General features: G+C 44.6%; 1 protein-coding gene and 1 long non-coding RNA gene across 2 annotated transcripts in view; one reads left to right on the forward strand and one right to left on the reverse strand.

Annotated features, from left to right (window-relative positions):
* Positions 1-11,186, reverse strand: part of LOC147115634 (mucin-4-like) — an 83,170-nt gene extending 71,984 nt beyond the window's left edge. The window contains exons 1-6 of the mRNA XM_085990064.1: positions 11,104-11,186; positions 7,366-7,551; positions 6,344-6,480; positions 5,984-6,105; positions 4,483-4,701; positions 1,067-1,297 (exon numbers count right to left, since the gene is read on the reverse strand). Coding sequence (XP_085846190.1) covers positions 1,067-1,297; positions 4,483-4,701; positions 5,984-6,105; positions 6,344-6,480; positions 7,366-7,551; positions 11,104-11,166 — 958 coding nt within the window. The 5' untranslated portion in view covers positions 11,167-11,186. The remainder of the gene's footprint in view (positions 1-1,066; positions 1,298-4,482; positions 4,702-5,983; positions 6,106-6,343; positions 6,481-7,365; positions 7,552-11,103) is intronic.
* On the forward strand, positions 11,144-21,627 carry LOC147115635 (uncharacterized). Its single transcript, XR_015078653.1, has 3 exons — positions 11,144-11,232; positions 17,300-17,387; positions 21,539-21,627. It is a non-coding gene; the product is annotated as an uncharacterized LOC147115635 (long non-coding RNA).
* The last annotated feature ends 2,443 nt before the right edge of the window (positions 21,628-24,070 follow it).

Below are 24,070 nucleotides of genomic sequence, written 5' to 3' on the forward strand. Positions count from 1 at the left end.
AGTATTCCATCACACACCTGACTTGATTCTTGTCTGTATGTGGTGGAGAGGCTTTGGGGAGTCAGAAGGTGAACCACTTGCCACGGGATACCCATCCTCTGACTGCCTCTAGTAGCCACAGTATTTATGTGGCTGTTCTAGTTGAGTTTGTGGTCAATGGTGATCCTAGTATGCCGATGGTAGGGAACTCGGTGGTGTTAATGTCATTGATTATCAAGGGAGATGGTTAGGCTCTTCCTTGTTGGAGATGGTCAGTGCCTGGCACTTATGTAGTATGAATGTTATTCACAGTACACAAGTTATTAGTGAATAAGTGCCGCTTGATAGAACTGTTGATGACTCGTCCATCACTTTGCTGATGACTGGGAGTAGGCCAATAAAGCGGTAATTGGATTAGGGTTGGATTTGTCCTGTTTTTTGTGGACAGGACATACCTGAGCAATTTTCCACATTATTGGGTAGATGGCAGTGTTATAGTTCTACTAGAACAGCTTAGCTAGGGGTGCAGCTAGTTCTGGAGCACAGGCCTTCAGCACTACAGCTGGGATGTTGTCGGGGCCTGTTGCCTTTGCTGTGTCCAGTGCACTGAGCTGTTTCTTGATGTCACATGGAGTAAATCAACAATTTGGTTGAAGACTGGCATCTGTGATGGTGGAGACTTCAGGAGTAGGCTGAGAAGGATCGTCCACTCGGCACTTTGGCTGAAGAGGGTTGCAAATGCTTCAGCCTTGTCTGTTGCGCTCATGTGCTGGGCTTGGCAATTGTTGAGGATGGGGATGGGAAGTTCATGGAGCCTCCTCCTCCCGTCAGTTGCTTACTTGTCCACCACCATTCAGGACCGGATGTGGCTGGGTTGCAGTGCTTTGACCTGATTCATTTGTTGTGGGATTGCTTAGCTCTGTCCATAAAATGCTGCTTTTGCTGTTTAGCATGCATGTAGAATTAATCGACATTAAATTATGTACAAACATGGATATTAAAAGGACTGAAAAATACAATGCTTTTCTTTGCTAGGTTTAGTAGGATTTGAAAACATTACCTAAAGCAGCAGGTAATTCTTTCTTACCTTTGTATTGCTTTCGCAGAGGTGGTAAAACATTGTACCAAAAATTCCGCCACTGCTGTAAGTAATACGAGTATCCGCTCCACGCCCAAGCCAACCAGTTGAAGTAAATCCATGGTGTTGGGAGGAATCTTTCTTTTTCACCATAGATTAAACCACCATTCCATGAATAGTAACATCTCACTCCAGAACCTTGCGAGTTAGGGAATCTGCTTTGCATCGTGAGATATGTTGCTGGAAAAAAATAGAAAATGTCTTTTATATTTAAATTAATTAAGCCTATCACTCGGTATCTCAGCTGAGGATTTTGATATAATAAGACCAGGTTAGTTCTGATGACATGACTACTCACTGCAACAGCTAGCAAAGGGCAAGCTACAATTAAAAGACTGATCAGATGACCCATACTCAAATTTGTTATGATTAAATTAATTGTAGTTTGTGTTTGATTCAGAAAATGCTTTGTTTAAGCTCCTATTCTCATGCTTTCTGCTTCAGGTTCAGACATTTGGAGTCCTGTAGGTTGATTGTTCACGTTGGGGGTGGGGGTGGTGGGGGGTTTGGTGGGGTGTGCGTTGCATATCAGCCCTCCTCCACTTTGTTTTTTTTCTTCTCTTGATTTGCATGACAGAAGTTGCAGGTAGTTCTACTGCCTGACATCTTCTGTCAAACTGTCTATTGAATTGCGTTTGATGTCTGTCAAGTTATTGTGCTTAGTTTTCTTTCCTCATGTTTTGCTGCTGTATTATTCATGCTGATCATTATCCAATGCCATGTGCTGGAAATGCAAGTGTGTAGATACTGACTGACGGCAAGTTTAGACTTGACTGTAAAGGTGCTGCAAATAGTTTGCCAACATTCACTGTCCTGAATGGCATCAATGGTTAGGCAAGGATTGACAATCAGGTAACTACAATGATACAGGAATAGTCCTCATCTTAGACAGCTTTTTCTCCATCCCCTAAACAAACTGACATAGGCTTATAACTTCACCTTCCAGGGAGATGGGAAGGTGTGTCTAATAATGTGTTGTTACCCAGGCCATCTTTTAATCTCAGAGGTTTGTTTTCTGATTCCTGATAGACATCAAACTACACAAAGCAGGAAATTCTCAAATTGCCATAGTGTTACTAATGCACCTTGGCATAGGTGATAGCTCTCAGTAGGGCTTATATATTATCTTCATCTATACTGGGGAACATGAGTAAGGACTAGCAGCAAAGCGAATGATTTGCGATTTTTTTCCTGTGAAAAATGGGAAGAACCATGTACTTTAAGCACTAAACATCAGTGGTCCTGCCTATCAGTGTTTGAACTACTACACTACATATTCACAAATTCAATGTATGTACAAACAACCCATCATAGCTCATCCATCCAGAATTTAAAAAAAATTACATTCCCACCATCATATTATCTAACCGTCGCTTGAATTGAGTCTAAAATGTTTGGGGGTGAAATTAATCTGAGGTGGTAGCACAAAATGGGCGATTGCGAATCGGCATGCTGTTTTACACTTCACCTCATTTTCTCTTCGAATGATACCAATAGAAAATAAAATCAGGCGGCGTGCAAAACGGACTGCCGATTTGTTATCGCCATTTTGCGCTACCGATGAAAATCAATTTAAAGAAAGAAAAACTTGCATTTATATAGCGCCTTTCAGAACCTCAGGATGTCCCAAAGCTCTTTACAGCCAATGAAGTACTTTTTGAACAGAAAACGCTGGAAAAACTCAGCAGGCCAGGCAACATCCGTGGAGAGAGAAACAGAGTTAACGTTTCAGGTCGAAACCCTTCTTCAGAACTTTTTGCAGTTTAGTCACTGTTGTAATGTAGGAAAGGCGGCATTGCTGTTTGTGTACAGCAGGATCCCACAAACAGCAATGTGATAATCACCAGATAATCTGTTTTCGTGATGTTGATTGAGGGATAAATATTGGCCACGACAACGGGGATAACTCCCCTGCTCTTCTTCGAATAGTGCTATGTAATCTTTTACGTCCACCTGAGAGAGCAGACGGGGCCTCGGTTTAACATCTCATCCTAGATTTTTATGCTCAAGTCTCCGGAGTGGGACTCGAACCCACAACTAATGTTCCCGCAGTTTTTTGGGGGGGTGCGGGGCCCCTTTAAAGGGGCTGTGTGGCCCATAACTTAACGTTGGAAAAGCTTCTGCCAGGCAGCGCGTTACCAGCAGAGAGCTGCACGGCCACGCAGCTTAGAGGGAACGTTGGCCATAACCTTCGGACTCGGGCGATAGTGCTACCAACTGAGCCACGGTTGACACTTAACCCCATTTGTCTCCACCGTCCAAATGTTGGGTAGATGCCAGTGCTTGCATCTCTTTGCATGAAGACAATTTTCCTGACATCTGTCCTGAATTTTCCTTTCACCAGTTTTAACTGATGTCTCCTTGTTCAATTATACCGGTATATCTTGAAGTAGTGTTTTGGGTAACCTTTTCTATGTCTTTTACATTTTTATAATAAGGAACTCTTTCAAGGCCCTAGTTTTCCATTATTGCCTCATAACTTAATCCTTTGATGCAAGGGATTAGCTTTGAGGCTCTTCTCAGCACAGCCTCCGTGGCTTGAATGTTATGAACACAGTACTCAAGGTGTAGCCTCACAATATGACTGTATTCCATAATAAACTGGTTTCATTTGGACCAAGAAGCATTAATAATGAATTCACTATATAAATTCTGGCTGTTGTGAAACCCAACAATGAAGAATAAGAAATATAAACAGAAAATGCTGGAAGTACTCAGCAGGTCAGGCAGCATCGGTGAAGAGAGAAAACAAAGTTAACAATAGAGGTCGTTCACCTTTCATCAGAACGATAAAAGGCCATCGACCTGAAACGTTAACTCTGTTTCTCCCTCCACAGATGTTGCCTGACCTGCTGAGTATTTCCAGCATTTTCTGTTTTTATTTTTGATTTCCAGCATCTGCAGTATTTTGCTTTTGTATTAGTGAAGAATAAGACCCAGACAGATCACAGAATGCATAGAAGAATATGCTGATTGTGTTAGATGCGGTAGGGTAGGAGGAGCCTTGTGTGGAGCATAAACACCCAGTATATAATGGCTTGTTTCATTACTGTAAATTTTATGTAAATCTATGTAATGTAAGATCATTGACTTGAAAAAATCAGCAGTCCGGTTTGGGCTACAAAAATTGTCTACAAGATAATTTTAGTTGAGGCAGATATTCGAACTCATAATCCTAGTTGAGAATCTACTGCAAAATGTTGTAGGTATCACATTGTCTACATTAATTTTTATTCCACTGATAATTATAATCAAATAAGTGCAAGGCCTTGCAGCCTTCACTGGATTAAGAGAAAGAAATGTTTAATCTTCTCACATTATTATTTCTGATTGTATGATCATAAAATAAAAAAGTTAACCATTACCTTGAAGTTCTTTAACACCAAATCCATAATAATATATGTTGTCTCCCCATGTAAAGGCACTATCAAATATAGCCTGCCAAAAAGAGCAGGGACAAATGGAACTGTTGTAGCTCCAGTATGGCTCAGGTTCCCTTAAATACCAGTCCATGCATTTTTGTCTTGGGTTTATTGTGGAATTGTTATTTCTTTCCAGTCGGTAAGCCCACCTTCCATTTTTACCTGTAAATATTAAAGTTACGGAGATTAAAACATAGACCCTGCAATCCCCAGAAGGCACATTTAACCACTCAAGGCTTGTGACTAAAGGCAAAGGCTGTAGATTATTATCTATGTTTTAAGAGACACTTTTATTTTCTAGTGGCTCATTTTCACAGAATCACAGAAACCCCACAGTGCAGATAGAGGCCATTTCGGCCCATCAAGCCTGCACCGACACATATCCCACCCGATCCCTGTAACCCCTACACCAACACATATCCCACCCTATCCCCGTAACCCCACGTATTTAATCCCACTAACACTAAGGGTCAATTTATCATAGCCAATCAACCTAACCTGCACATCTTTGTAAGAAAAGATGTTCATAATTTTTTTTGCTGTACCAACAAAAGGCTATAGGGACTCTGGCCAATGCATCTCTTTGATAGCAAAATTCTGCCAGCTACCTGTTAATTTGGCAATTACGCAACTTGTCTGTTGAAAATCTTTCCTCCAATTGTGGTAAATTCAATTATGAAATTAATATTGGCTTCTTCACTAGATCATTAACCCTTCGGAGGCAGATATTTACACTCCCCCAATGGGTAAATGCACCACATGTTGTGGGACTGAAGATGAAGAATCTCTAGGGTTTGATTCCTGATTTGTGCTAAATTAGCTCATTTCAGCCAGGCTGTTGATGTCATTGCTAGCTAGCTAGAAGTGGGGGCAAATTATTCAATGTTTCTGCTCGCTATTCAGTGACCATCTCTGGATACATGTATGGATACTGGGTGAGGAGAGTATTGGGGTTATCTGTAATGACCACTGCAGTCAAACAGCCTGCTAATGCTCATTGTCCAACATTACACATGAAGAATGGCTACTGGGAAAAGTATTGTGAAGCTGCGTGTGGCGTGGAACTGTCCTTGGCATGATTTAGTCCTTTCAGGTAAAGAGCTGGGATTCTATTTTTTAATATCTAGTCATCTTAGTTTTCTGTTAATCATACTTAATTAATAAATGTTAATTGACAGATAATATCTGTCAAGAATAACTTTTAAAACAATACTATACTTGTGGTAAACCACTGTTTGTATTCCACTGTGCCTCGGCTGACTCCTCCCACGAATCCAGGTATAAAGGTGACTGCTCCACAGCCCCTTTGTATTCTGGACCGGTCGACCACTCGAGGCACACCTTCATTCTCTTGTTAATAAAAGCCTGTTAATTACTCGCTTAATCTCAGTCTTTTGAGTTATTGATAGCGCATCAATACTTAAATGTTGAAAGGATAACAAACCTGTTTTGAACCCAGGGTACCTATCTGGGTGGTAGATTTTTTCAGGTGGTACATTAAATCTGGTGTGAGGATCATTAAAGGCTAGAAGCATGCTTGAATCAAGATATGATCGCATGGACCCACTATAAATGAAAAAAAAAATGAAATAAGTTACTTAGTTATACAACCAATGAAGTGGAATTCAGGAGTGATGCCTGGAAAAGCAGGAGCGGGATGGGAAAGCCTAAATCAAGCAAAGTTAAATGATCTTATGGCTAAGATCGGCAGTTGTGGGGTGGTAATAAATAGCAATATTTACAACAAGTCTACTGTTACCTATTGGAAATCTGTTTTAAAATACAGACTGCAAGTTCTAAATACCTATAATAGCCCATGAGCGCATAATTTCTGTAGTGAGGCCTTATGTCATATCTCCAGTTCATTCCACCATCTTTGAATTGAATTAAACAGAAGGAATAGATGCCATCAGTTGTTAGAACTGCTTGGTAAGTATTGGTCTGAAAAAGAAACATTTTGTCACAAAATGTTGAAGAAAATAAACCAGCGTTTACATTAAAAGGTGCTGCAGATATACTTGGTCAAATTGTACTTTGTCTTATAATATTAGAATAGTTCAGATCCATAGTACAATCAGGAGGGGCGTGAGCGTGGGGAGACAGTGGCTCACAGTTTTATTGCGGAGCCAGGTACAGTATATGCTGCACTCAGTCGGGAACCAATTTCATACAGGGGCCTGAAACAGACATTAGGCCTCCAGTTTTCAGAAGCAATGGGCCCAACGCCAGTTTCAGGCAGGGGCCCTGGACAACTCCAAGACGCCATAACCAATATGGCATACGGCGCATTTCCAGTGCAGACTAAACATGTGCCTGCCAGATTGAGCCCTGCAGCACCCGTTTTTAACCCCGAAAATGGGCTATGCATAATTGAATTTCAAGGCAAATATTTTACCTATTTGCCTGCGTAGAACTCAAGTACCTAAAATAACTAGACGGCATTTGGTTGAACGTAGTGACCACATTACATTGATATATTCTATTCTGAGCCAACTACAAAGTTTTAAGAACTGATTTTTGTGCACGAAAAATTCTCCATGTATTGCATTATCATGATATGAGTCAAAAACACTATGGAATAGTAATTTTATTTAAGCAGCAAACTTCAGAAATTTGTTTACAACTCTCAAGATTTACTGCATCTGATTGTGCATGCTCAATCATTCAAAAGATTAAAGTCGCTATAACTCAATTCAGAATCTTTCGCAGTATAGTTCAGGATTAATCAAATTCTGTAATCAAAAGTAGTCAGCAGCAAGGTGTAAAAATGTTAGCATTGTAGAATGGCTGGCACGGTACAATAATTGGAGGTTAATAAATACGTACACCCTGAGGTTCTGTGTTTTGATATCCAGTGTATGGGAGGACATTTTCCCAGGTGATCTTGAGTGCCCATTTAGGCGTGAAGCTTGAACTGTTAAGTTCTGGCCCATAGGAATCAGTGACTTGCTTCATAAGGTCATTCTGAAAAGTCTGACTGTGAGCATCAGATCTGACTTGGAAATCATACACCTGAAATGGTTAAAAAAAACTGTTTAAAAAATTTCCTCTCTTTAGTTTATCTTTCCTTTGTGCAAGCACACAGGCTGTTTTGTGAAAGTAGCTGTGTAAAACTGGAATCGGTTATTAACAAATTGCACATGATTCTACAATACATATAGTTTAATAACAATTGTCCTCAAGATGCTGTGGTTTAATAGCTATGGTCCTCGATTTGTTCAGCTGATTGGATAGCTGTTACTATATCACTTTGGGATCATAAGGATCTATGGGGGAAAAATTTGGTTGATTTGGGCCTCCCGTTAGCGCCTGGGCATGGTGCTGCTAACGCCTCCCACGAAATTCAGCGGGAGGTTAGCGGCAGTGGTAACCGTTAGCGCCCTGCGGTGCTGCACCGCCGGCGATGATGTCATCGCTGTGCGCAGCGCCCCGGCCGCGATCTTCGGTAGCGCCCCCTAACTTACCGCTGGACGCTATGTCTGACGGGGTCAGGGGGGCCTATCTGCGGCCGTGGTGGCTCATATTAAAGGGAAGGTGCCTGGCGGCCATTTTTGTTGCTGGCCGCCTGCCAGCACCTGCCCGTTTTGCCATCCCCGGCCTTCTGTGAAGCCCCCCCCCCCGCGGAGTGCCAGCTGCGCTCCGTGAGCCCAGCACTTCTCTTGCGTGCCGGGCTCTTTTGCCAGCACTCTGATCCTTGGTGGCCCAGCTGGGCCCCAGGTTGCGCTGCGCTAGGCCCCTCCCCTTTAATAAGGGGAGGAAGGTCTGCAGTACTGCGGCGCGATGTGCCGCAGAGCATGGCGCTGCAGCACGTAGCGCCATGATATTCACTCACAGTGCCCCAAGAGGGAGGCGGAGTGCTTCCAGTAGATTTTCTGAGATTTTCCTTCAGGCCTCTGCTGGCAAGGCGAGTGGCCCGACAGGTGCCAGCAGCAGCGGAAAAAATATTAATGAGGCCCGAGGTCCAATTTCAGGCCGGCCTTCGGTGTCCCGGTTGGGCATGTGCTGAAAATGGGCCCAGACAAATTTCTACCCCTGGGTATCCTGGGCTTAGTCCCATTGGGGAGCTTACTGTGGGGTGATGCTCCTTTTTGCTGCTTCAGTGACCTGATCAATCGTTCTTTTAAGAATAACAACAGAAAATGCTGGAAATACTCAGCAGGCCAGGCAGCATCCGTGGAGAGAGAAACAGAGCTAACGTTTCAGGTCTGGGACCCTTCATCGATAACTCTGTTTCTCTCTCCACGGATGCTGCCTGGCCTGCTGAGTATTTCCAGCATTTTCTGTTGTTATTTCAGATTTCCAGCATCCGCAGTATTTTGCTGTTGTATTCTTTTAAGAATGATCGGGCCAAACAGTAAATTTGGCCCAATTTGTATGGTGTTTTTCCAATTCCAAAGGAGGCTGCTCCTCACTGTTCAGATTGGCAGACTTTCCACATGTGCTTTATCCACATTTTTATTGTGTGAGGGATTGCAATTCACAACATCAAGGGGTGCACCTTCCTGCCATGCTGAGATGCAATAATCTGCATGTGGTGGGGTGGCTTCATAAGAACATAAGAAATAGGAGCAGGAGTAGGCCAATCGGCCCCTCGAGCCTGCTCCACCATTCAATAAGATCATGGCTGATCTGATCCTAGCCTCAAATCTTCTATCACTCTGCATCCCCCCGAACCCATGTGATCTCCCGGGAGAGGCGAAAAACCAGATAACGACCCAATGGCCAATTTGGGAGAAAAAAATCTGGGAAATTCCTCTCTGACCCATCTAGGCGATCGAAATTCTTCAGGAGATCACTCTGTCCCTATATTTTCTACAGCACTTACCTTCTGTAAAGGCGATCTCCACCCCAGCCAGGAACAGGAATAAAACCATCTCCTGAAATCTAACACAGAATTAGAACACAGTAGGAGCAGAACCAGGCTACACGGCCCCTGGGCCCACTCCACTACCCACAGGGCCATGACCATTCCGAACCTAGACTCATGTCCAATTTCCTGCCCGCTCCCCGTAACCCTTAATTCCCTTTACTTCTAGGAAACTATCTATTTCTGTTTTAAATTTATTTAATGATGTAGCTTCCACAACTTTCTGGGGCAGCAAATTCCACAAACTTACCACCCTCATCTCAGTTTTGAAAGAGCAGCCCCTTATTTTAAGATTATGCCCCCTAGTTCTAGTTTCACCCTTCATTGGGAACATCCTCACCGCATCCACCCGATCAAGCCCCTTCACAATCTTATATGTTTCAATAAGATCGCCTCTCATTCTTCTGAACTCCAATGAGTAGAGTCCCAATGTACTCAAGCTCTCCTCATATGACCACCCCCTCATCCCCGGGATTAACCGAGTGAACCTTCTTTGTACTGACTCGAGAGCAAGTATGTCTTTTCTTAAGTATGGACACCAAAACTGTATGCATCGCCCTAGCAATAAAAGCCAACATTCCATTGGCCTTCTTGATCACTTGCTGCACCTGCATACTAACTTTTTGAGTTTCGTGCACCAGGACCCCCAGATCCCTTTGTACTACAGTACTTTCCAGTTTCTTGCCATTAAGATAATAACTTGCTCTATGATTTTTCCTGCCAAAGTGCATAACCTCATACTTTCCAGTATTGTATTCCATCTGCCAAATCTCTGCCCACTTACTTAGCCTGTCTATGTCCCTTTGCAGGTTTTTTATGTCCTCCTCACTCACTACTTTCCATCCCATCTTTGTATCATCTGCAAACTTTGATATGTTACACTCGGTCCCCTCCTCCAAATCGTTAATATAGATTGTAAAGAGTTGGGGACCCAGCACTGACCCCTGCGGAACACCACTAGTCACTGGTTGCCAATCTGAGAACGAACCATTTATCCCAACTCTCTGCTTTCTGTTAGAGAGCCAATCCTCCACCCACACCAGAATATTACCCCCAATCCCGTGATTTTTTATCTTGAGCAATAATCTTTTGTGTGGCACCTTGTCAAATGCCTTTTGGAAGTCTAAATACACTACGTCCACTGGTTCCCCTTTATCCACCCTGTATGTTACTTCCTCAAAGAACTCAAGCAAATTTGTCAAACATGACTTCCCCTTCATGAAACCATGCTGAGTTTGTCCTATTAAATTATGTTTAGCCAAATGTCCCGTTACTGTCTCCTTAATAATGGACTCTAACATTTTACCAACCACAGATGTTAGGCTAACAGGTCTATAGTTTCCAGCCTTCTGCCTACTACCCTTTTTGGAATGTTTGTGTTTGAGTTTGCAGAGTATTCCTGGCTACTAAAAGTAATGGAATGGGTTGACTGTAGATGCCAGAATTTGCTGATGAGCAGTTGAAAGGCCTTGATCTGGCTTGTATGGAGGAGCTGCCCGTTGTGGTAACGCTCTTCCGATGCCAGGTTATAAAGTCACTTTTTGCTCACTGTTTCTGAGAGATCCCCATTATCATATCAAAAGGTATCTGCAGCGCTGTGCAGAACATTCATTTTGGTACTTTTAAATTATATTTCTCAAATACAGACATGACCGACCACTTATTCTGTGACAAAGATGAAGTCTGGTCCTCCGTACCTGGCAGTAAATGGATCCTAGTCCTCTTGTCAAGTCTGCATCATCCCAGAAAACAGCAATCATTGGTGGAGTCCGCCGATAAAAGTAGCGACTGAATGCCCAGAATGGATTTGAGTATGTATACTGCAGGTAATCATTGTTTCGTTGAAATAGAATCAGTCCATTGTCTGAAAACTATATAAAGATAGTTCATTATACTGAGTGTTATCTTCTGTTGTTATAGTTACCAGAATAAAATGGCACATCAATGGTTAAAGAACCAGTATTTCTAATGTCAATTATTATTATTGTTTCATTCATTCTCAGAGCGCTACTCATTTTGCAATAAAGTAAATAGCACACCTGAGTCAACAACAACTTGTATTTATATAACGCCTTTAACGTAGTAAAGCATCGCAAGGCGCTGCACAGGGGTATTAGAAGACAACAGATTTGACACCAAGCCACATAAGGAGAAATTAGGGCAGGTGATCAAAAGCTTGGTCAAAGAAGTAGGTTTTAAGGAGCGTCTTAAAGGAGGAAAGAGAGGTAGCGAGGCGGAGAGGTTTAGGCAGGGAATTCCAGAGCTTAGGGCCTAGGCAACAGAAGGCACGGCCACCAATGGTTGAGCGATTATAATCAGGGATCCTCAAGAGGGCAGAATTAGAGGAGCGCAGATATCACGTGGGGTTGTGGGGCTGAAGGAGATTACAGAGATAGGAAGGGGCGAGGCCATGGAGGGATTTGAAAACAAGGATGAGAATTTTGAAATCGAGGTGCTTCTTAACCGGGAGCCAATGTAGGTCAGCGAGCACAGGAGTGATGGGTGAACGGGACTTGGTGCAAGTTAGGACATGGGCAGCCGAGTTTTGGATGACCTCAAGTTTACGTAGGGTAGAATGTGGGAAGCCAGCCAGGAGTGCGTTGGAATAGTCAAGTCTAGAGGTAACAAAGGCATGGATGAGGGTTTCAGCAGTGGATGAGCTGAGGCAGGGGCGGAGACGGGTGATGTTAAGAGGGGAAATAGGCAGTCTTTGTTATGCTGCGGATATGTGGTCGGAAGCTCATTTCAGGGTCAAATATGACACCAAGGTTGTGAACAGTGTGGTTCAGCCTCAGACAGATGTTAGAGAGAGGGATGGAGTCAGTTCTAGGGAATGGGGTTTGTGGCGGGGACTGAAAACAATGGCTTCAGACTTCACAATATTTAATTGGTGAAAATTTCTGTTCATCCAGAACTGAGTCAACAAAAAAGATTTAGTATTTCATGGGCCAGAAATTCGGGTCCCCACGGGTGAGTACGCGTTGGGTACTCACGCATAGGGCCAACGAAAGTGCTGGTTTCGTGCATGCGCGGGAAACTGGAACTTCCGTTCCCTTAAAGGAAGGGGTTCACAGGTCGAAGGCGTGCGCCGGAGAGGCAGCGCGTACGCCTGGAACTTCCGTTTCTTTTTACAGGTTTCTCTGGGAGGGTAAATCTCCAGCAGCTACGCTTTTAAAAAGCAGTCGCAAGGTCTGCTTTTAACAAGGTAAGTGGTGAATTAAGTAAAATTAAAACATTTTTTCCACAGGTTTATTATTTTTAAATACTGTAAAGAAAAGTAAGTTTATTTTTAGCCCTGTTAAAAACTGTAATTAATTTTTTCAAAAATTTAGATTATTGTTTAAAATAGTTATTTTATGTAATTTATAGTTATTTTAAAAATGCGATGTTTTAAAAAAAAATTATTTGAAGTTTTAGTTATGTTTTGGGGCTGATGTCTATTCATAGATTTGACAGCTCTTCCTGTTAAATCTATGAATAGAGATTCCCTGCTACGATTGGCTCTCCATGGCCCACGTGATCCCAGGGGACGCTTCAAACTAACTACGCCCCTGGGATACGCAAGCACTGCGCACTGGCAGCTGGAGCAGGCCCAGGATCGGAATCCCACGCGGGCCCACAGCACGATGGCTGGCGCGCTAGGTAAGTGCAGGTCGGGGGTTTGCACCCGCGGGAAGCCTCCGACCCAAATTTCTGGCCCATTATGTTTTATAGCTGCATACTGCCTTTTTGCCATCATGATGCTGTGGTATGATTCCATAGGTGCTGGCCAAAACCTTTCCAAAAATGACCATTCTTCACTTCAGACAATGAGTGTTGGTAGGCTATTCCACCGAGGTGCGGGGGGGTGGTGGCGGGGTGGCAGTCAAAATCCTATCCTTATTCCATGTGTACATATTTACATTTTCAGCATAAATCATTGGCAGTGCCCAGGAACAGGAGCTTTTGCTGACCATTCCCTCCCCTGATCTTGGGAACTGAAACCAACCACAAAAATTCTATTGCCACCCAGATTGGAATCAGCTAAATACAGACTAGAAAATCAAAGCTGTGTCCTCTTGGTCTGTTTATCTTGGTCCGGCATGGACTGGTTGGGTCGAATGGCCTGTTTCTGTGCTGTATATCCTATATAATTGCGATAGTAGAATACGTTCACCAAGAAAGGTTTAAATAAGGTTTCTGGAAAGGTCTATGCTAGTATGTGCTAAAGAAGGTTTTATAGTAAAACTAATTTTGAAAAAGGAAAATCTTATACATACATATAATCTGTAGTAAAATGCATCATCAAATGGAAAGCCCTGTGGGATGTTAATGATTGGAGAGTTGAAGTCAGTTTGTCCTCCGAAGAGTTTTGTATCTCCAAAATTTTGTCCATAGTTAAATAACCGCTTCTCTATGGAAAGAAAATATAATTAGCACATCTGTATCATTTAAAATTCAACACAGTTTTTTTTTACAAAGATTGCATTGAAGAGAAGACCGTATTTTTAGTTAACACCCATGTAACTACCGGGGAGAGAAAATAGAGAATGAATATTCGATAACAAATAAGTCTATCAAAAATAGTTCAAAGGTTACCACCACGATAAACATTTTTGTTGATATAAATGCTATTTTAAGGGCCTCTACCCGGTAAAGTATTCCACAAACATATTACCATTTGTGTAAAATATATTCTACCTGACCTCCCTTCTTATTTTCTAATTTTTAAACTTCTATTTGAACCCATTTCCATTGTCACAGGGAATTTACCGGAAAATCAAAGGACAGCTTTGTGTAAAACCAAGAGAATCATGGCATTTGGTTAAAAGGACAGTGCTACTCATTGATTTCAATGAGATGAAACTCAGGCGGGTTCTATAATGGGCAGGCAATCCACTCCGCCAGACTCAGGTGGGTTCTATAATGGGTGGCAATCCACTCCGCCAGACTCAGGTGGGTTCTATAACGGGTGGGCAATCCACTCCGCCAGACTCAGGTGGGTTCTATAACAGGTGGGCAAACATCTCTGCCAGACTCAGGCAGGTTTTATAACGGACAGGCAATCCACTCCGCCAAACTCGGGCAGGTTCTATAATGGGTGGCAATCCACTCCGCCAGACTCGGGCAGGTTCGATAACGGGTGGGCAATCCACTCCGCCAGACTCAGGCGGGTTCTATAACGGGTGGGCAATCCACGCCACCAGACTCGGGCAGGTTCTATAACAGGCGGGCAATCCACCCCGCCAGACTCAGGTGGGTTCTATAACGGGCGGGCAATCCACTCCGCCAGACTCGGGTGGGTTCTGTAACAGGTGGGCAATCCACTCCGCCAGACTCAGGCAGGTTCTATAACGGGCAGGCAATCCACTCCGCCAGACTCAGGCAGGTTCTATAATGGGTGGGCAATCCACTCCGCCAGACTCAGGTGGGTTCTATAACAGGTGGGCAATCTACTCCGCCAGACTCAGGCAGGTTCTATAACGGGTGGGCAATCCACTCCGCCAGACTCAGGCAGGTTCTATAACAGGTGGGCAATCCACTCCGCCAGACTCAGGCAGGTTCTATAACAGGTGGGCAATCCACTCCGCCAGACTCAGGCAGGTTCTATAACAGGTGGGCAATCCACTCCGCCAGACTCAGGCGGGTTCTATAATGGGCAGGCAATCCACTCCGCCAGACTCAGGCAGGTTCTATAATGGGTGGGCAATCCACTCCGCCAGACTCAGGCGGGTTCTATAACAGGTGGGCAATCCACTCCGCCAGACTCAGGCGGGTTCTATAATGGGCAGGCAATCCACTCCGCCAGACTCAGGTGGGTTCTGTAACAGGTGGGCAATCCACTCCGCCAGACTCGGGTGGGTTCTGTAACAGGTGGGCAATCCACTCCGCCAGACTCAGGCAGGTTCTATAACGGGCAGGCAATCCACTCCGCCAGACTCAGGCAGGTTCTATAATGGGTGGGCAATCCACTCCGCCAGACTCAGGTGGGTTCTATAACAGGTGGGCAATCTACTCCGCCAGACTCAGGCAGGTTCTATAACGGGTGGGCAATCCACTCCGCCAGACTCAGGCAGGTTCTATAACAGGTGGGCAATCCACTCCGCCAGACTCAGGCAGGTTCTATAACAGGTGGGCAATCCACTCCGCCAGACTCAGGCAGGTTCTATAACAGGTGGGCAATCCACTCCGCCAGACTCAGGCGGGTTCTATAATGGGCAGGCAATCCACTCCGCCAGACTCAGGCAGGTTCTATAATGGGTGGGCAATCCACTCCGCCAGACTCAGGCGGGTTCTATAACAGGTGGGCAATCCACTCCGCCAGACTCAGGCGGGTTCTATAATGGGCAGGCAATCCACTCCGCCAGACTCAGGTGGGTTCTGTAACAGGTGGGCAATCCACTCCGCCAGACTCAGGCAGGTTCTATAACAGGTGGGCAATCCACTCCGCCAGACTTGGGTGGGTTCTGTAACAGGTGGGCAATCCACTCCGCCAGACTCAGGCAGGTTCTATAACGGGCGGGCATTCCACTCCGCCAGACTCAGGTGGGTTCTGTAACGGGCGGGCAATCCACTCCGCCAGACTCAGGCGGGTTCTACAACAGGTGGGCAAACGTCTCTGCCAGACTCGGGCAGGTTCTATAACGGGCCGGCATTCCACTCCGCCAGACTCGGGTGGGTTCTATAATGGGCGGGCAATCCACTCCGCCAGACTCAGGTGGGTTCTATAATGGGCGGGCAATCCACTCCGCCAGACTCAGGCGGGTTCTAAAACAGGTGAGCAATCCACTCCGCCAGACTCGGGTGGGTTCTATAATGGGTGGGCAATCCACTCCGCCAGACTCAGGTGGGTTCTATAACAGGTGGGCAATCCACTCCGCCAGACTCAGGCAGGTTCTATAACGGGTGGGCAATCCACTCCGCCAGACTCAGGTGGGTTCTATAACAGGCAGGCAATCCACTCCGCCAGACTTCGGTGGGTTCTATAACGGGCAGGCAATCCACTCCGCCAGACTCGAGCGGTTTCTATAACGGGTGGGCAATCCACCCCGCCAGACTCAGGTGCGTTCTATAACGGGCAGGCAATCCACTCCGCCAGACTCAGGTGGGTTCTATAACGGGCAGGCAATCCACTCCGCCAGACTCGAGCGGTTTCTATAACGGGTGGGCAATCCACCCCGCCAGACTCAGGTGCGTTCTATAACGAGCAGGCAAACGTCTCTGCCAGACTCAGGCGGGTTCTATAACGGGTGGGCAACCACTCTGCCAGACTCAGGCAGGTTCTGTAACGGGTGGGCAAATGTCTCTGCCAGACTCAGGCGGGCCATCCATTCCACCAGATTAGCACCCATGTGGTGAAGACACAACTTTCCCCCAATGAGCGCTACATTCCCAAATGCTCTCTGATTGGTTTGTGCAAACCAGGTGGTATTTCCAGTTACATGGTTGGTAGGGACTAATCAGATCTGAGAATCATGTGCCACAACAAACACAGAAAGCAGTCACTACAGTTCCACAGCAAAAGCTGAACATTTAAATAAGTTGAAATGATTGTTTAAAAGTTGTATCTAAAATTGTAACTAAATACATCAAAATTGCTATATATTTAAAAATCACATTTTAAATAGCATTTTAACTAAGTTGGACCAGTTTGGCACTCAGTTTATTAGCAGCTAGGCAGAAGTGTCAGCTGCTGAGGTCCTCAATTTCATTTTTAAAATTTTGTCTATGAGCAATGATATAGCAAGTTAACTACATGTTATTCAAATGCAATAAATTGTATTTGTAAACTATATATGTGTACCTGTTACAATACATGTATATGTTACATTGATGTGTAATGGAGGCACGAGATCACCGTGCATTACTGTACCTTTACAAATGAAGCCGTCACCTTCATATCCTTCCTTACAGGAACAGTTGTAGGATCCCAAGGCATTTGTACATATTCCAGCACTTTGGTCACATTTGTGCTTACCATGGGAACACTCATCAACATCTGGTTAGCAAAATAAATTTTAATATATTTTTAAATATATTAAATTGTTTATCATTATATTTAACAGTAATAGTCAATATAAAATACTATTTGTATATTACAACCATTCATATAAATAGATAGATTGGGAATAGCAATTGCTAATTTACAGAGCAAGGGAGCCAACTGTCAATGCAACTAAAATGATTAATGTCGCTAACAAGGTGGTTTTACCATTGAAATGTTAGAAATAACCTATTTCTCAATGTACTAGGCTGCCATTTTCTCCTGCTTTTAAGACCTCTTCAAACAACACATTATTTAGTGCCCAATGAGCGTGAGAGGTTGATAAAAGATACATAAGTGACATGAACATTTGTGAAGGAATAAGCCATATCACCTATTCAGAAAAATACACCTATGAAAGAATTCTGACCTTATTAAAACATGACAAACTGGGTCTGGAAATCTAGAAATCTAACTATGAAAAAGCATTCTGGCTATTGAGATAGTTGTTGACACTGAATCAATAACATTATTGAAACAGAAGGTTAAAGGCTCCTGACAGTCTGAACCTTTGGGAACAAGACAGTAGTTCACCCTGTATAAGGTGTTCTAATTTACACCTCATAAAGAAGCATATAAAAGTAACAAACATCTGCCTTCATAAAAATGATACCAAGTAAAGCGCACCTGCTGTTACACTGTATTTTATTATAAACTTAGAACACCTAGAGGAGAGACATGGTTCTGTAGTGCTACCAGCTGAGGTGACTAAGAATTGCAGGGGTCAGCAGAAAAATGACTAGTGATAATTAGCTTACATCAGCAGAAAACCTTAAAGGAAATACCACTGGAAAAGTATAAACATTGAACTCTCAAATGGGATAGTAGACTCGCTTAAAGGGGCAAAGCAATTCTTGGCTTCAGAGCCAGCTCTGTAAGTCTCCAACTCTTTGTACCTCGGGGATCAAAGGTACTGTATTTGATTTTGGTGGATATCCTGAATAAAACTTTAAGAACTGTAAAACTGTAACGAAGTTAAGATTTGAGAGTAGGTTCTCTGATAATAGAATTGTAAGCTTTCTTTTTTTGGAACTGTTAATGTTGCAATTGACTCACCAACTGTAAATTATATGTCAGTTCTTTAATAAATCTATATATTTTTAGAATAGTTTCACATAATACTTCTGTATCAAACTCGCAAACTCAATCTCTGTACATTCTTTGGTGAGGAGTTGCAGAATTCTGGGGGAGTTTTCCGGACCCTCATAATATCCGGAATGTTACAGTCTAGCTAAACTTATTAAAAGTGCTATCTGGAGGACGGTAACATTTTCAGGTTGTTCCTTTCCTTCAGGGAGAGATAGTCCAGACCTTTAGATCCAATTAAGCGTCTTTACGATTCGGCTACCTCAAACTTTAGTTGAAAGTGAACGTCTGAGGAATACGCCTGATCCGGGATAGCCCTAAAGGGGCTAGGACTAGTGATAATCCCTTCACACTAACCTACCCTTCCTTTCTCATTGTCTCTGTGGAATGAATGTCAATTCCCTTCTCTCCCCTCCCATCATAGGATGTTAGAATTGGAACACACCATGTCTATAATGTTGGTCACAAACCTACTTCATACCATTCTAAGTCACAATGCATTGGAGTAACAATGTGTTGCATTATCACACAGTCTTACACCAACTTCTGTTTGTATATGATTATTGGTCAACAGAAGATTTAATTGTAAATAACTAGCAAAAAAATAGTTGTACTTTTAATACTCAGTTGCTTTAAAATGATATTCAATTTGTTTACTTAATTTCCATATTTTCTTTACGGTATTAAACCAGATGTAAATTTAAATAAAATATTTCCCATACTCTACCTGCATTGCAGTCTTTGCCTTCCCAATTGTCAGTACATATGCAATTGTAGTCATTAATGTCATTATGGCAGAACCCATTATGTTGGCATGGCTTGCTCGCACAGTTATTAATTACTGTATTTAAATGATGGAAAGGTTAATCAGACTAATGTAATACAAGTAAAATTAGACAAGTTGTTAGATTGTTAACCAAAGTTACATCAATAATAGATTTGCCTGAAAAATCATACTTTCAGTAAACACATCAACTTCTCCTCCACCTGTTTAAGACTCCACCTTAATGCCACTAGTTAACTGCCTCCTCCTCCTAAGGTTAGCTCTATTATCTAATTGATTCCTCCAAAATGAGGCAATAGAAGAATAGGAAGAAACTAAAATATGGTCGTATCAGGTCCTGAAACAGATGGGTTGAATGGCTATTTTTCATTCTCTGGCTTTAACGTTGGCAAAAGGTTTTGTCTGGTCATTATCAGTTCGTGACATTTCCTATGTTTGCTATGTAGAAAAATGCATCAAGAACACCTTTATGATTTCACTAGAGATGTATTGGATCTATCTTTGCCCCCCTCCTCTTCATGATGCCGCTTGACATCTTCCACAGACATAGGGTAAGATTCCACATGTACGCTAGTGACACCCAGACCTACCACTCCACCACCCCTCCACTGCCACTGTCTCTGTATTGGTAGATGCTTGTCCAAATCCAGTCTTGGAGGGGCTCCAGTTAAACATTGGGAAGTCCAATGCCGTCATCTTTGGCCCCTTCAACAAATTCCGTACCCTTGCCATCAACTCCAACCCCCTCCCTGGCCACTGACTCAAGCTAAACTGAACTGTTCTGAACTCAGCGTTGTATTCGACCCCGAGCTGCGCTTCCGACCCCATATCTTCTCCGTTACTTTCACCTCCATAACATCACCCGCCTCGGCTCTTACCTCAGCCCGCCTGCTGCTGAAGCCGTCCTCCGTACCTTTGCCACCTGTAGACTGAACAATTCCCATTGTGCACCCTTTGTAAATTTGAGCTCATCCAAAACTCTGCTGTCTATATTGTATCCCACACTCAGTCCGCTCACACATTCCCCCTCTCCTCGTTGACCTAAAGTGGCTCCCACTTCCTCTCACCCCCCACCATCCCAGTACCTCAAATTTAAAATCCTCATTCTTGTGTTTAAATCCATTATGGCTTCATCAGTCCATATCTCTGTAAGTTAGTAGCCCTACAAACCCTCACTCCCAAACTCTCTGTTCCTCCGATTCTGGCCTCTTGTGCATCCCCTATTCCCTTCGCCCCACCAGTGGCGGCCGTGCCTTCAGCTGCCTAGGTCCCACTCTCTGGAATTCCCTCCTTAAACCACTCCACCTCTCTATTTACCACTCCTCCTTTAAGACTCTTAATGATATGGAAGAAGAAGAGAAAATACCAAACAGGAAGCGAGAAAGGCAATAACTAGTGCAGAACTTGAGACAGCTTTAGTCAGGGAAGTCTTATTCAACCCTTGACATGATGTGATAATGAAATGTTCTCCTTCCCTCACCAGTGATGTAATATCCTATGGGCGAGAAATTCGTTATCACCCCGTTTGGGGCGCTAAATTTTGAAAGCTGGAAAAATTAGCATCAGGCGCTAATCCTTTTCAGCATTCGGTAAATTCAGTGTTAGCGCGCCAGGAAGGAAGTGGAGTCTAAATCAAGCAGTGGGGGGTGGTAGAGGTGCCAGCGTTGCACAATGACCACTGCAGCACTGCCGGGATCCGAGGCTCCTTCCCTCCCTTAAAGGAAAGGGCCATCGCTGCAGGCTCTGCATTTGAACGATCTCCCTCGTCGCCGACGGCAGCCGGGATCCTCGACGATCAGCCCCAAGCACTCTAACAGAGTGCAAGGCTGATCAATCGCGCCATTTAAAAATGTTCAAAATGCACCCTAAAGGAAGGAAACACATTTCTACTGAAGACCAGTGCTCCCGAAGTGCCCGGCCTCCTGAACAACGCCTCCTGCAGCTGTCAGTGTTATCGCCCGGCGATGCTGCAGGGGGCGCAACCGAATTTCGGGTCCGGGGCGCTGCACAGCCGGATGAAGTCACGATCTCCGGGCACAGGAGAGCACGACGCTAGGGGTTGCCACCGCCGCAAACCGCCAGGTGAATTTCACGGGCGGCGGTAACATTGCCGCGCCCCGACAGTAAGTCATTAGCGTCCCATTATCGCCCCCCCGGAGGCGCTAACCAACTGAATTTCTCCCCCTATATTTCTAGTCCAATATACTGAAATTCAATATATAATTCACCTTGTCCACAGAATTGGCCAGTATATCCAGGCAAACAGTTACAGGCAACGGCATTTATAGAGTCTACACAGGTGGCTCCATTGCTGCATGGTTGGCTGGAACATTCATCAATATCTGATAAGGTAAGCAAAATAACAATTAAAATATGAAAACATTCATTTTATAAAATTAAGTGCCAAATACATACACATACATACACAGTGCCCACCACATAGTCCATACATGCATACCATGGGCAGCCACCTATATCAGACAAATAGTGCTAATCATTTCTCAGTACCATAGGAGTCAGTTACAAAGGTGCCGCTTAAAGCATAATGGCCCCAAATTTGCTGTCAAAGTAACGGTGAGTCTGATAGCGCTTGTCATTATTTATGTACAAATGGTACAGTGACTTCAAGCAAGGGCAGATGTGTGATTAAACACAGAAAATGAAAAGTTGCTATTCACTGTTCTCGTTGAGTGGCTCCCCATTCAAATGCATTGAGTGGTGTGAAGTTCCTGTACTTGCACTGTAGATACGAAGTAAACTCACCATAGAAAGTTAAGTCAAGTCATTTCAAGTCTAAGGGGAAGAAATTGATTATAGCCTCGTTTGGGGCGCCAGCCTCGCCAGGGCGCTAAAAGTAGCGCCCCGGAAGCATTCGCGACCACCCGCCAGAAATTCAGTGGTAGCGTCCCAAAGGGAAGTGCGGTGCTACTGGAGGCACCCCGCATCCCTCTTGGGGCGCTGCAAGCGAATATCGTCGCGCTACGTGCCGCAGTGCCACACGCTGCGGCACGTCGCGCTGCAGTACTTCAGGCCTTCCTCCCCTTCTTAAAGGGGAGGGGCCTTGTTCAGCGTGATCTGGGGCCCAGCTGGGCCCCCGAGGATCGCGAGTGCAGGCAAAAGAGCCCGGCACTGAGGAGAAGTGCCAGGCTCTTGGAGCGCAGCCGGCACTCCGGGGGGTGGGGGGTTCAGGAGGCCGGGGACGGGAGCACAGGCAGATGCTGGCAGGCGGGCAACAACAAAAATGGCCGCCCCGCACCTCTCCTTTAATTTGCGCCTCCTCCGCCGCAGGTAGGCCCTCCTGAACCGGTCGCACATAGCGTCCAGCGGTAAATCGGGCGCTTCCAAATATCGCAGCCGGGGCGTCAGCAGGGCGTTGTGCACACCGACGATGTCATCGGTAGCGGCGCAGCGCTAACGGCTAGCGCCACCACTAGCGTCCCGTGGAATTTAGCGGAAGGCGCGGGCAGTGGCTTGCGACCCGCTTGCGACCCACTTAGCGCCCTCTTAAGGCGCTAACGGGTGGCGCAGCCAACTGAATTTCTCCCCCTAAGTATCCTTTTAACGACGTGATATGTATTAATTACTGCCAGTCAACCTCTCTGGCACTGAAAATTAATTATTACAAGTGTGCAGTCTTATTCCTTCATGTTTTAATTGTTGAAGATTTTAAAAAAAAATTTAAACTTTTCCTTTCTCTCTTTCTTCTCTCTCTCTTAATGCAATCTTTCTTTCCCTCTCTTTAGCTGCAATATCCCCTACCTGGGTGGGTCCGTGGCAGGTGAAGTCGGTGGCAGGTAGCGGCCTCGCTGCTGGCTCCAGCCCAGCCTCCGACATAGCTTTCCCCTGATTGGGCTTGTTAAGCCCGCCCAGCGCATTTATTTCCTGGCCAATTGAAGGAAGCGGGTCTGATGATGTCATTTGATGATGTGTCATCAGCCGGTTTCCTTAAAGGGACCATGCGCAAATTTACTTTGACATTTGTGCTGTCAGTGTTCTACATACAGCATTGAGGTGGTGCAAACTCTGACAAGCACTGCACAACGGTGCAGGGCTGCACCCAGGCTCTCCCATGACTCCCTCCATATGCTTATGGAGGGAGTCACAGCAGACAGGGATGTTCTCTTCCCTTCCAATAGGCGGAAGAGACCTCCCCAGGAGATAAACACGGTCTGGTTGCACATTGCACAGGAGGGCACAAGTAGGGATGTCGTCAGGAGGACCAGACTGCAGTGGCGCAAACCTTTCAATGATCTCAGTAGATCATGAAACATTAGTACAAAGCCACACTCAACCTCATCCTGCTGTGCCACTCATCACATGCTCATCACTCTGCCTTCCCTACCCTACTCCTGCACATCCTTTTCACACCAACTTACCTTGCACTTCCACCTCTCTGCACCTCCCTATCTACATTATCACTTCCCCATCTCACTAGCCACCCCTCACACTCACCCTCATCCCAGTCCAATCATACCAACTAACAACACACAAGGGTAGGCACTTGTGTGTTTTAGCCAATGTTCATGTGACGTTTCTGTTAATGCACTGTCAAACATTGAAATCTTTATTTTCAACACTTTGCATTCTTGGACAGATTTGTGTACACCTTTGGATGTGGCTTAGTGAGTTGCAGTGAATGGTGAGACATAACGGTATCCCCTGCAATGTTGATGAGTGTGAAAGGAATGGCTTGGGCATTGTAGGGATGCTTTATGGTGTTGGTGTGGGGTGGTGCCAACCTGGCGCATCATGTGGCAGCCAGAGTGTACAA

This window comes from Somniosus microcephalus, chromosome 6 (genome assembly GCF_052327205.1).
Source record: "Somniosus microcephalus isolate GS21.2 chromosome 6, FLI_Smic_1.0, whole genome shotgun sequence".
NCBI lineage: Eukaryota > Metazoa > Chordata > Chondrichthyes > Squaliformes > Somniosidae > Somniosus > Somniosus microcephalus.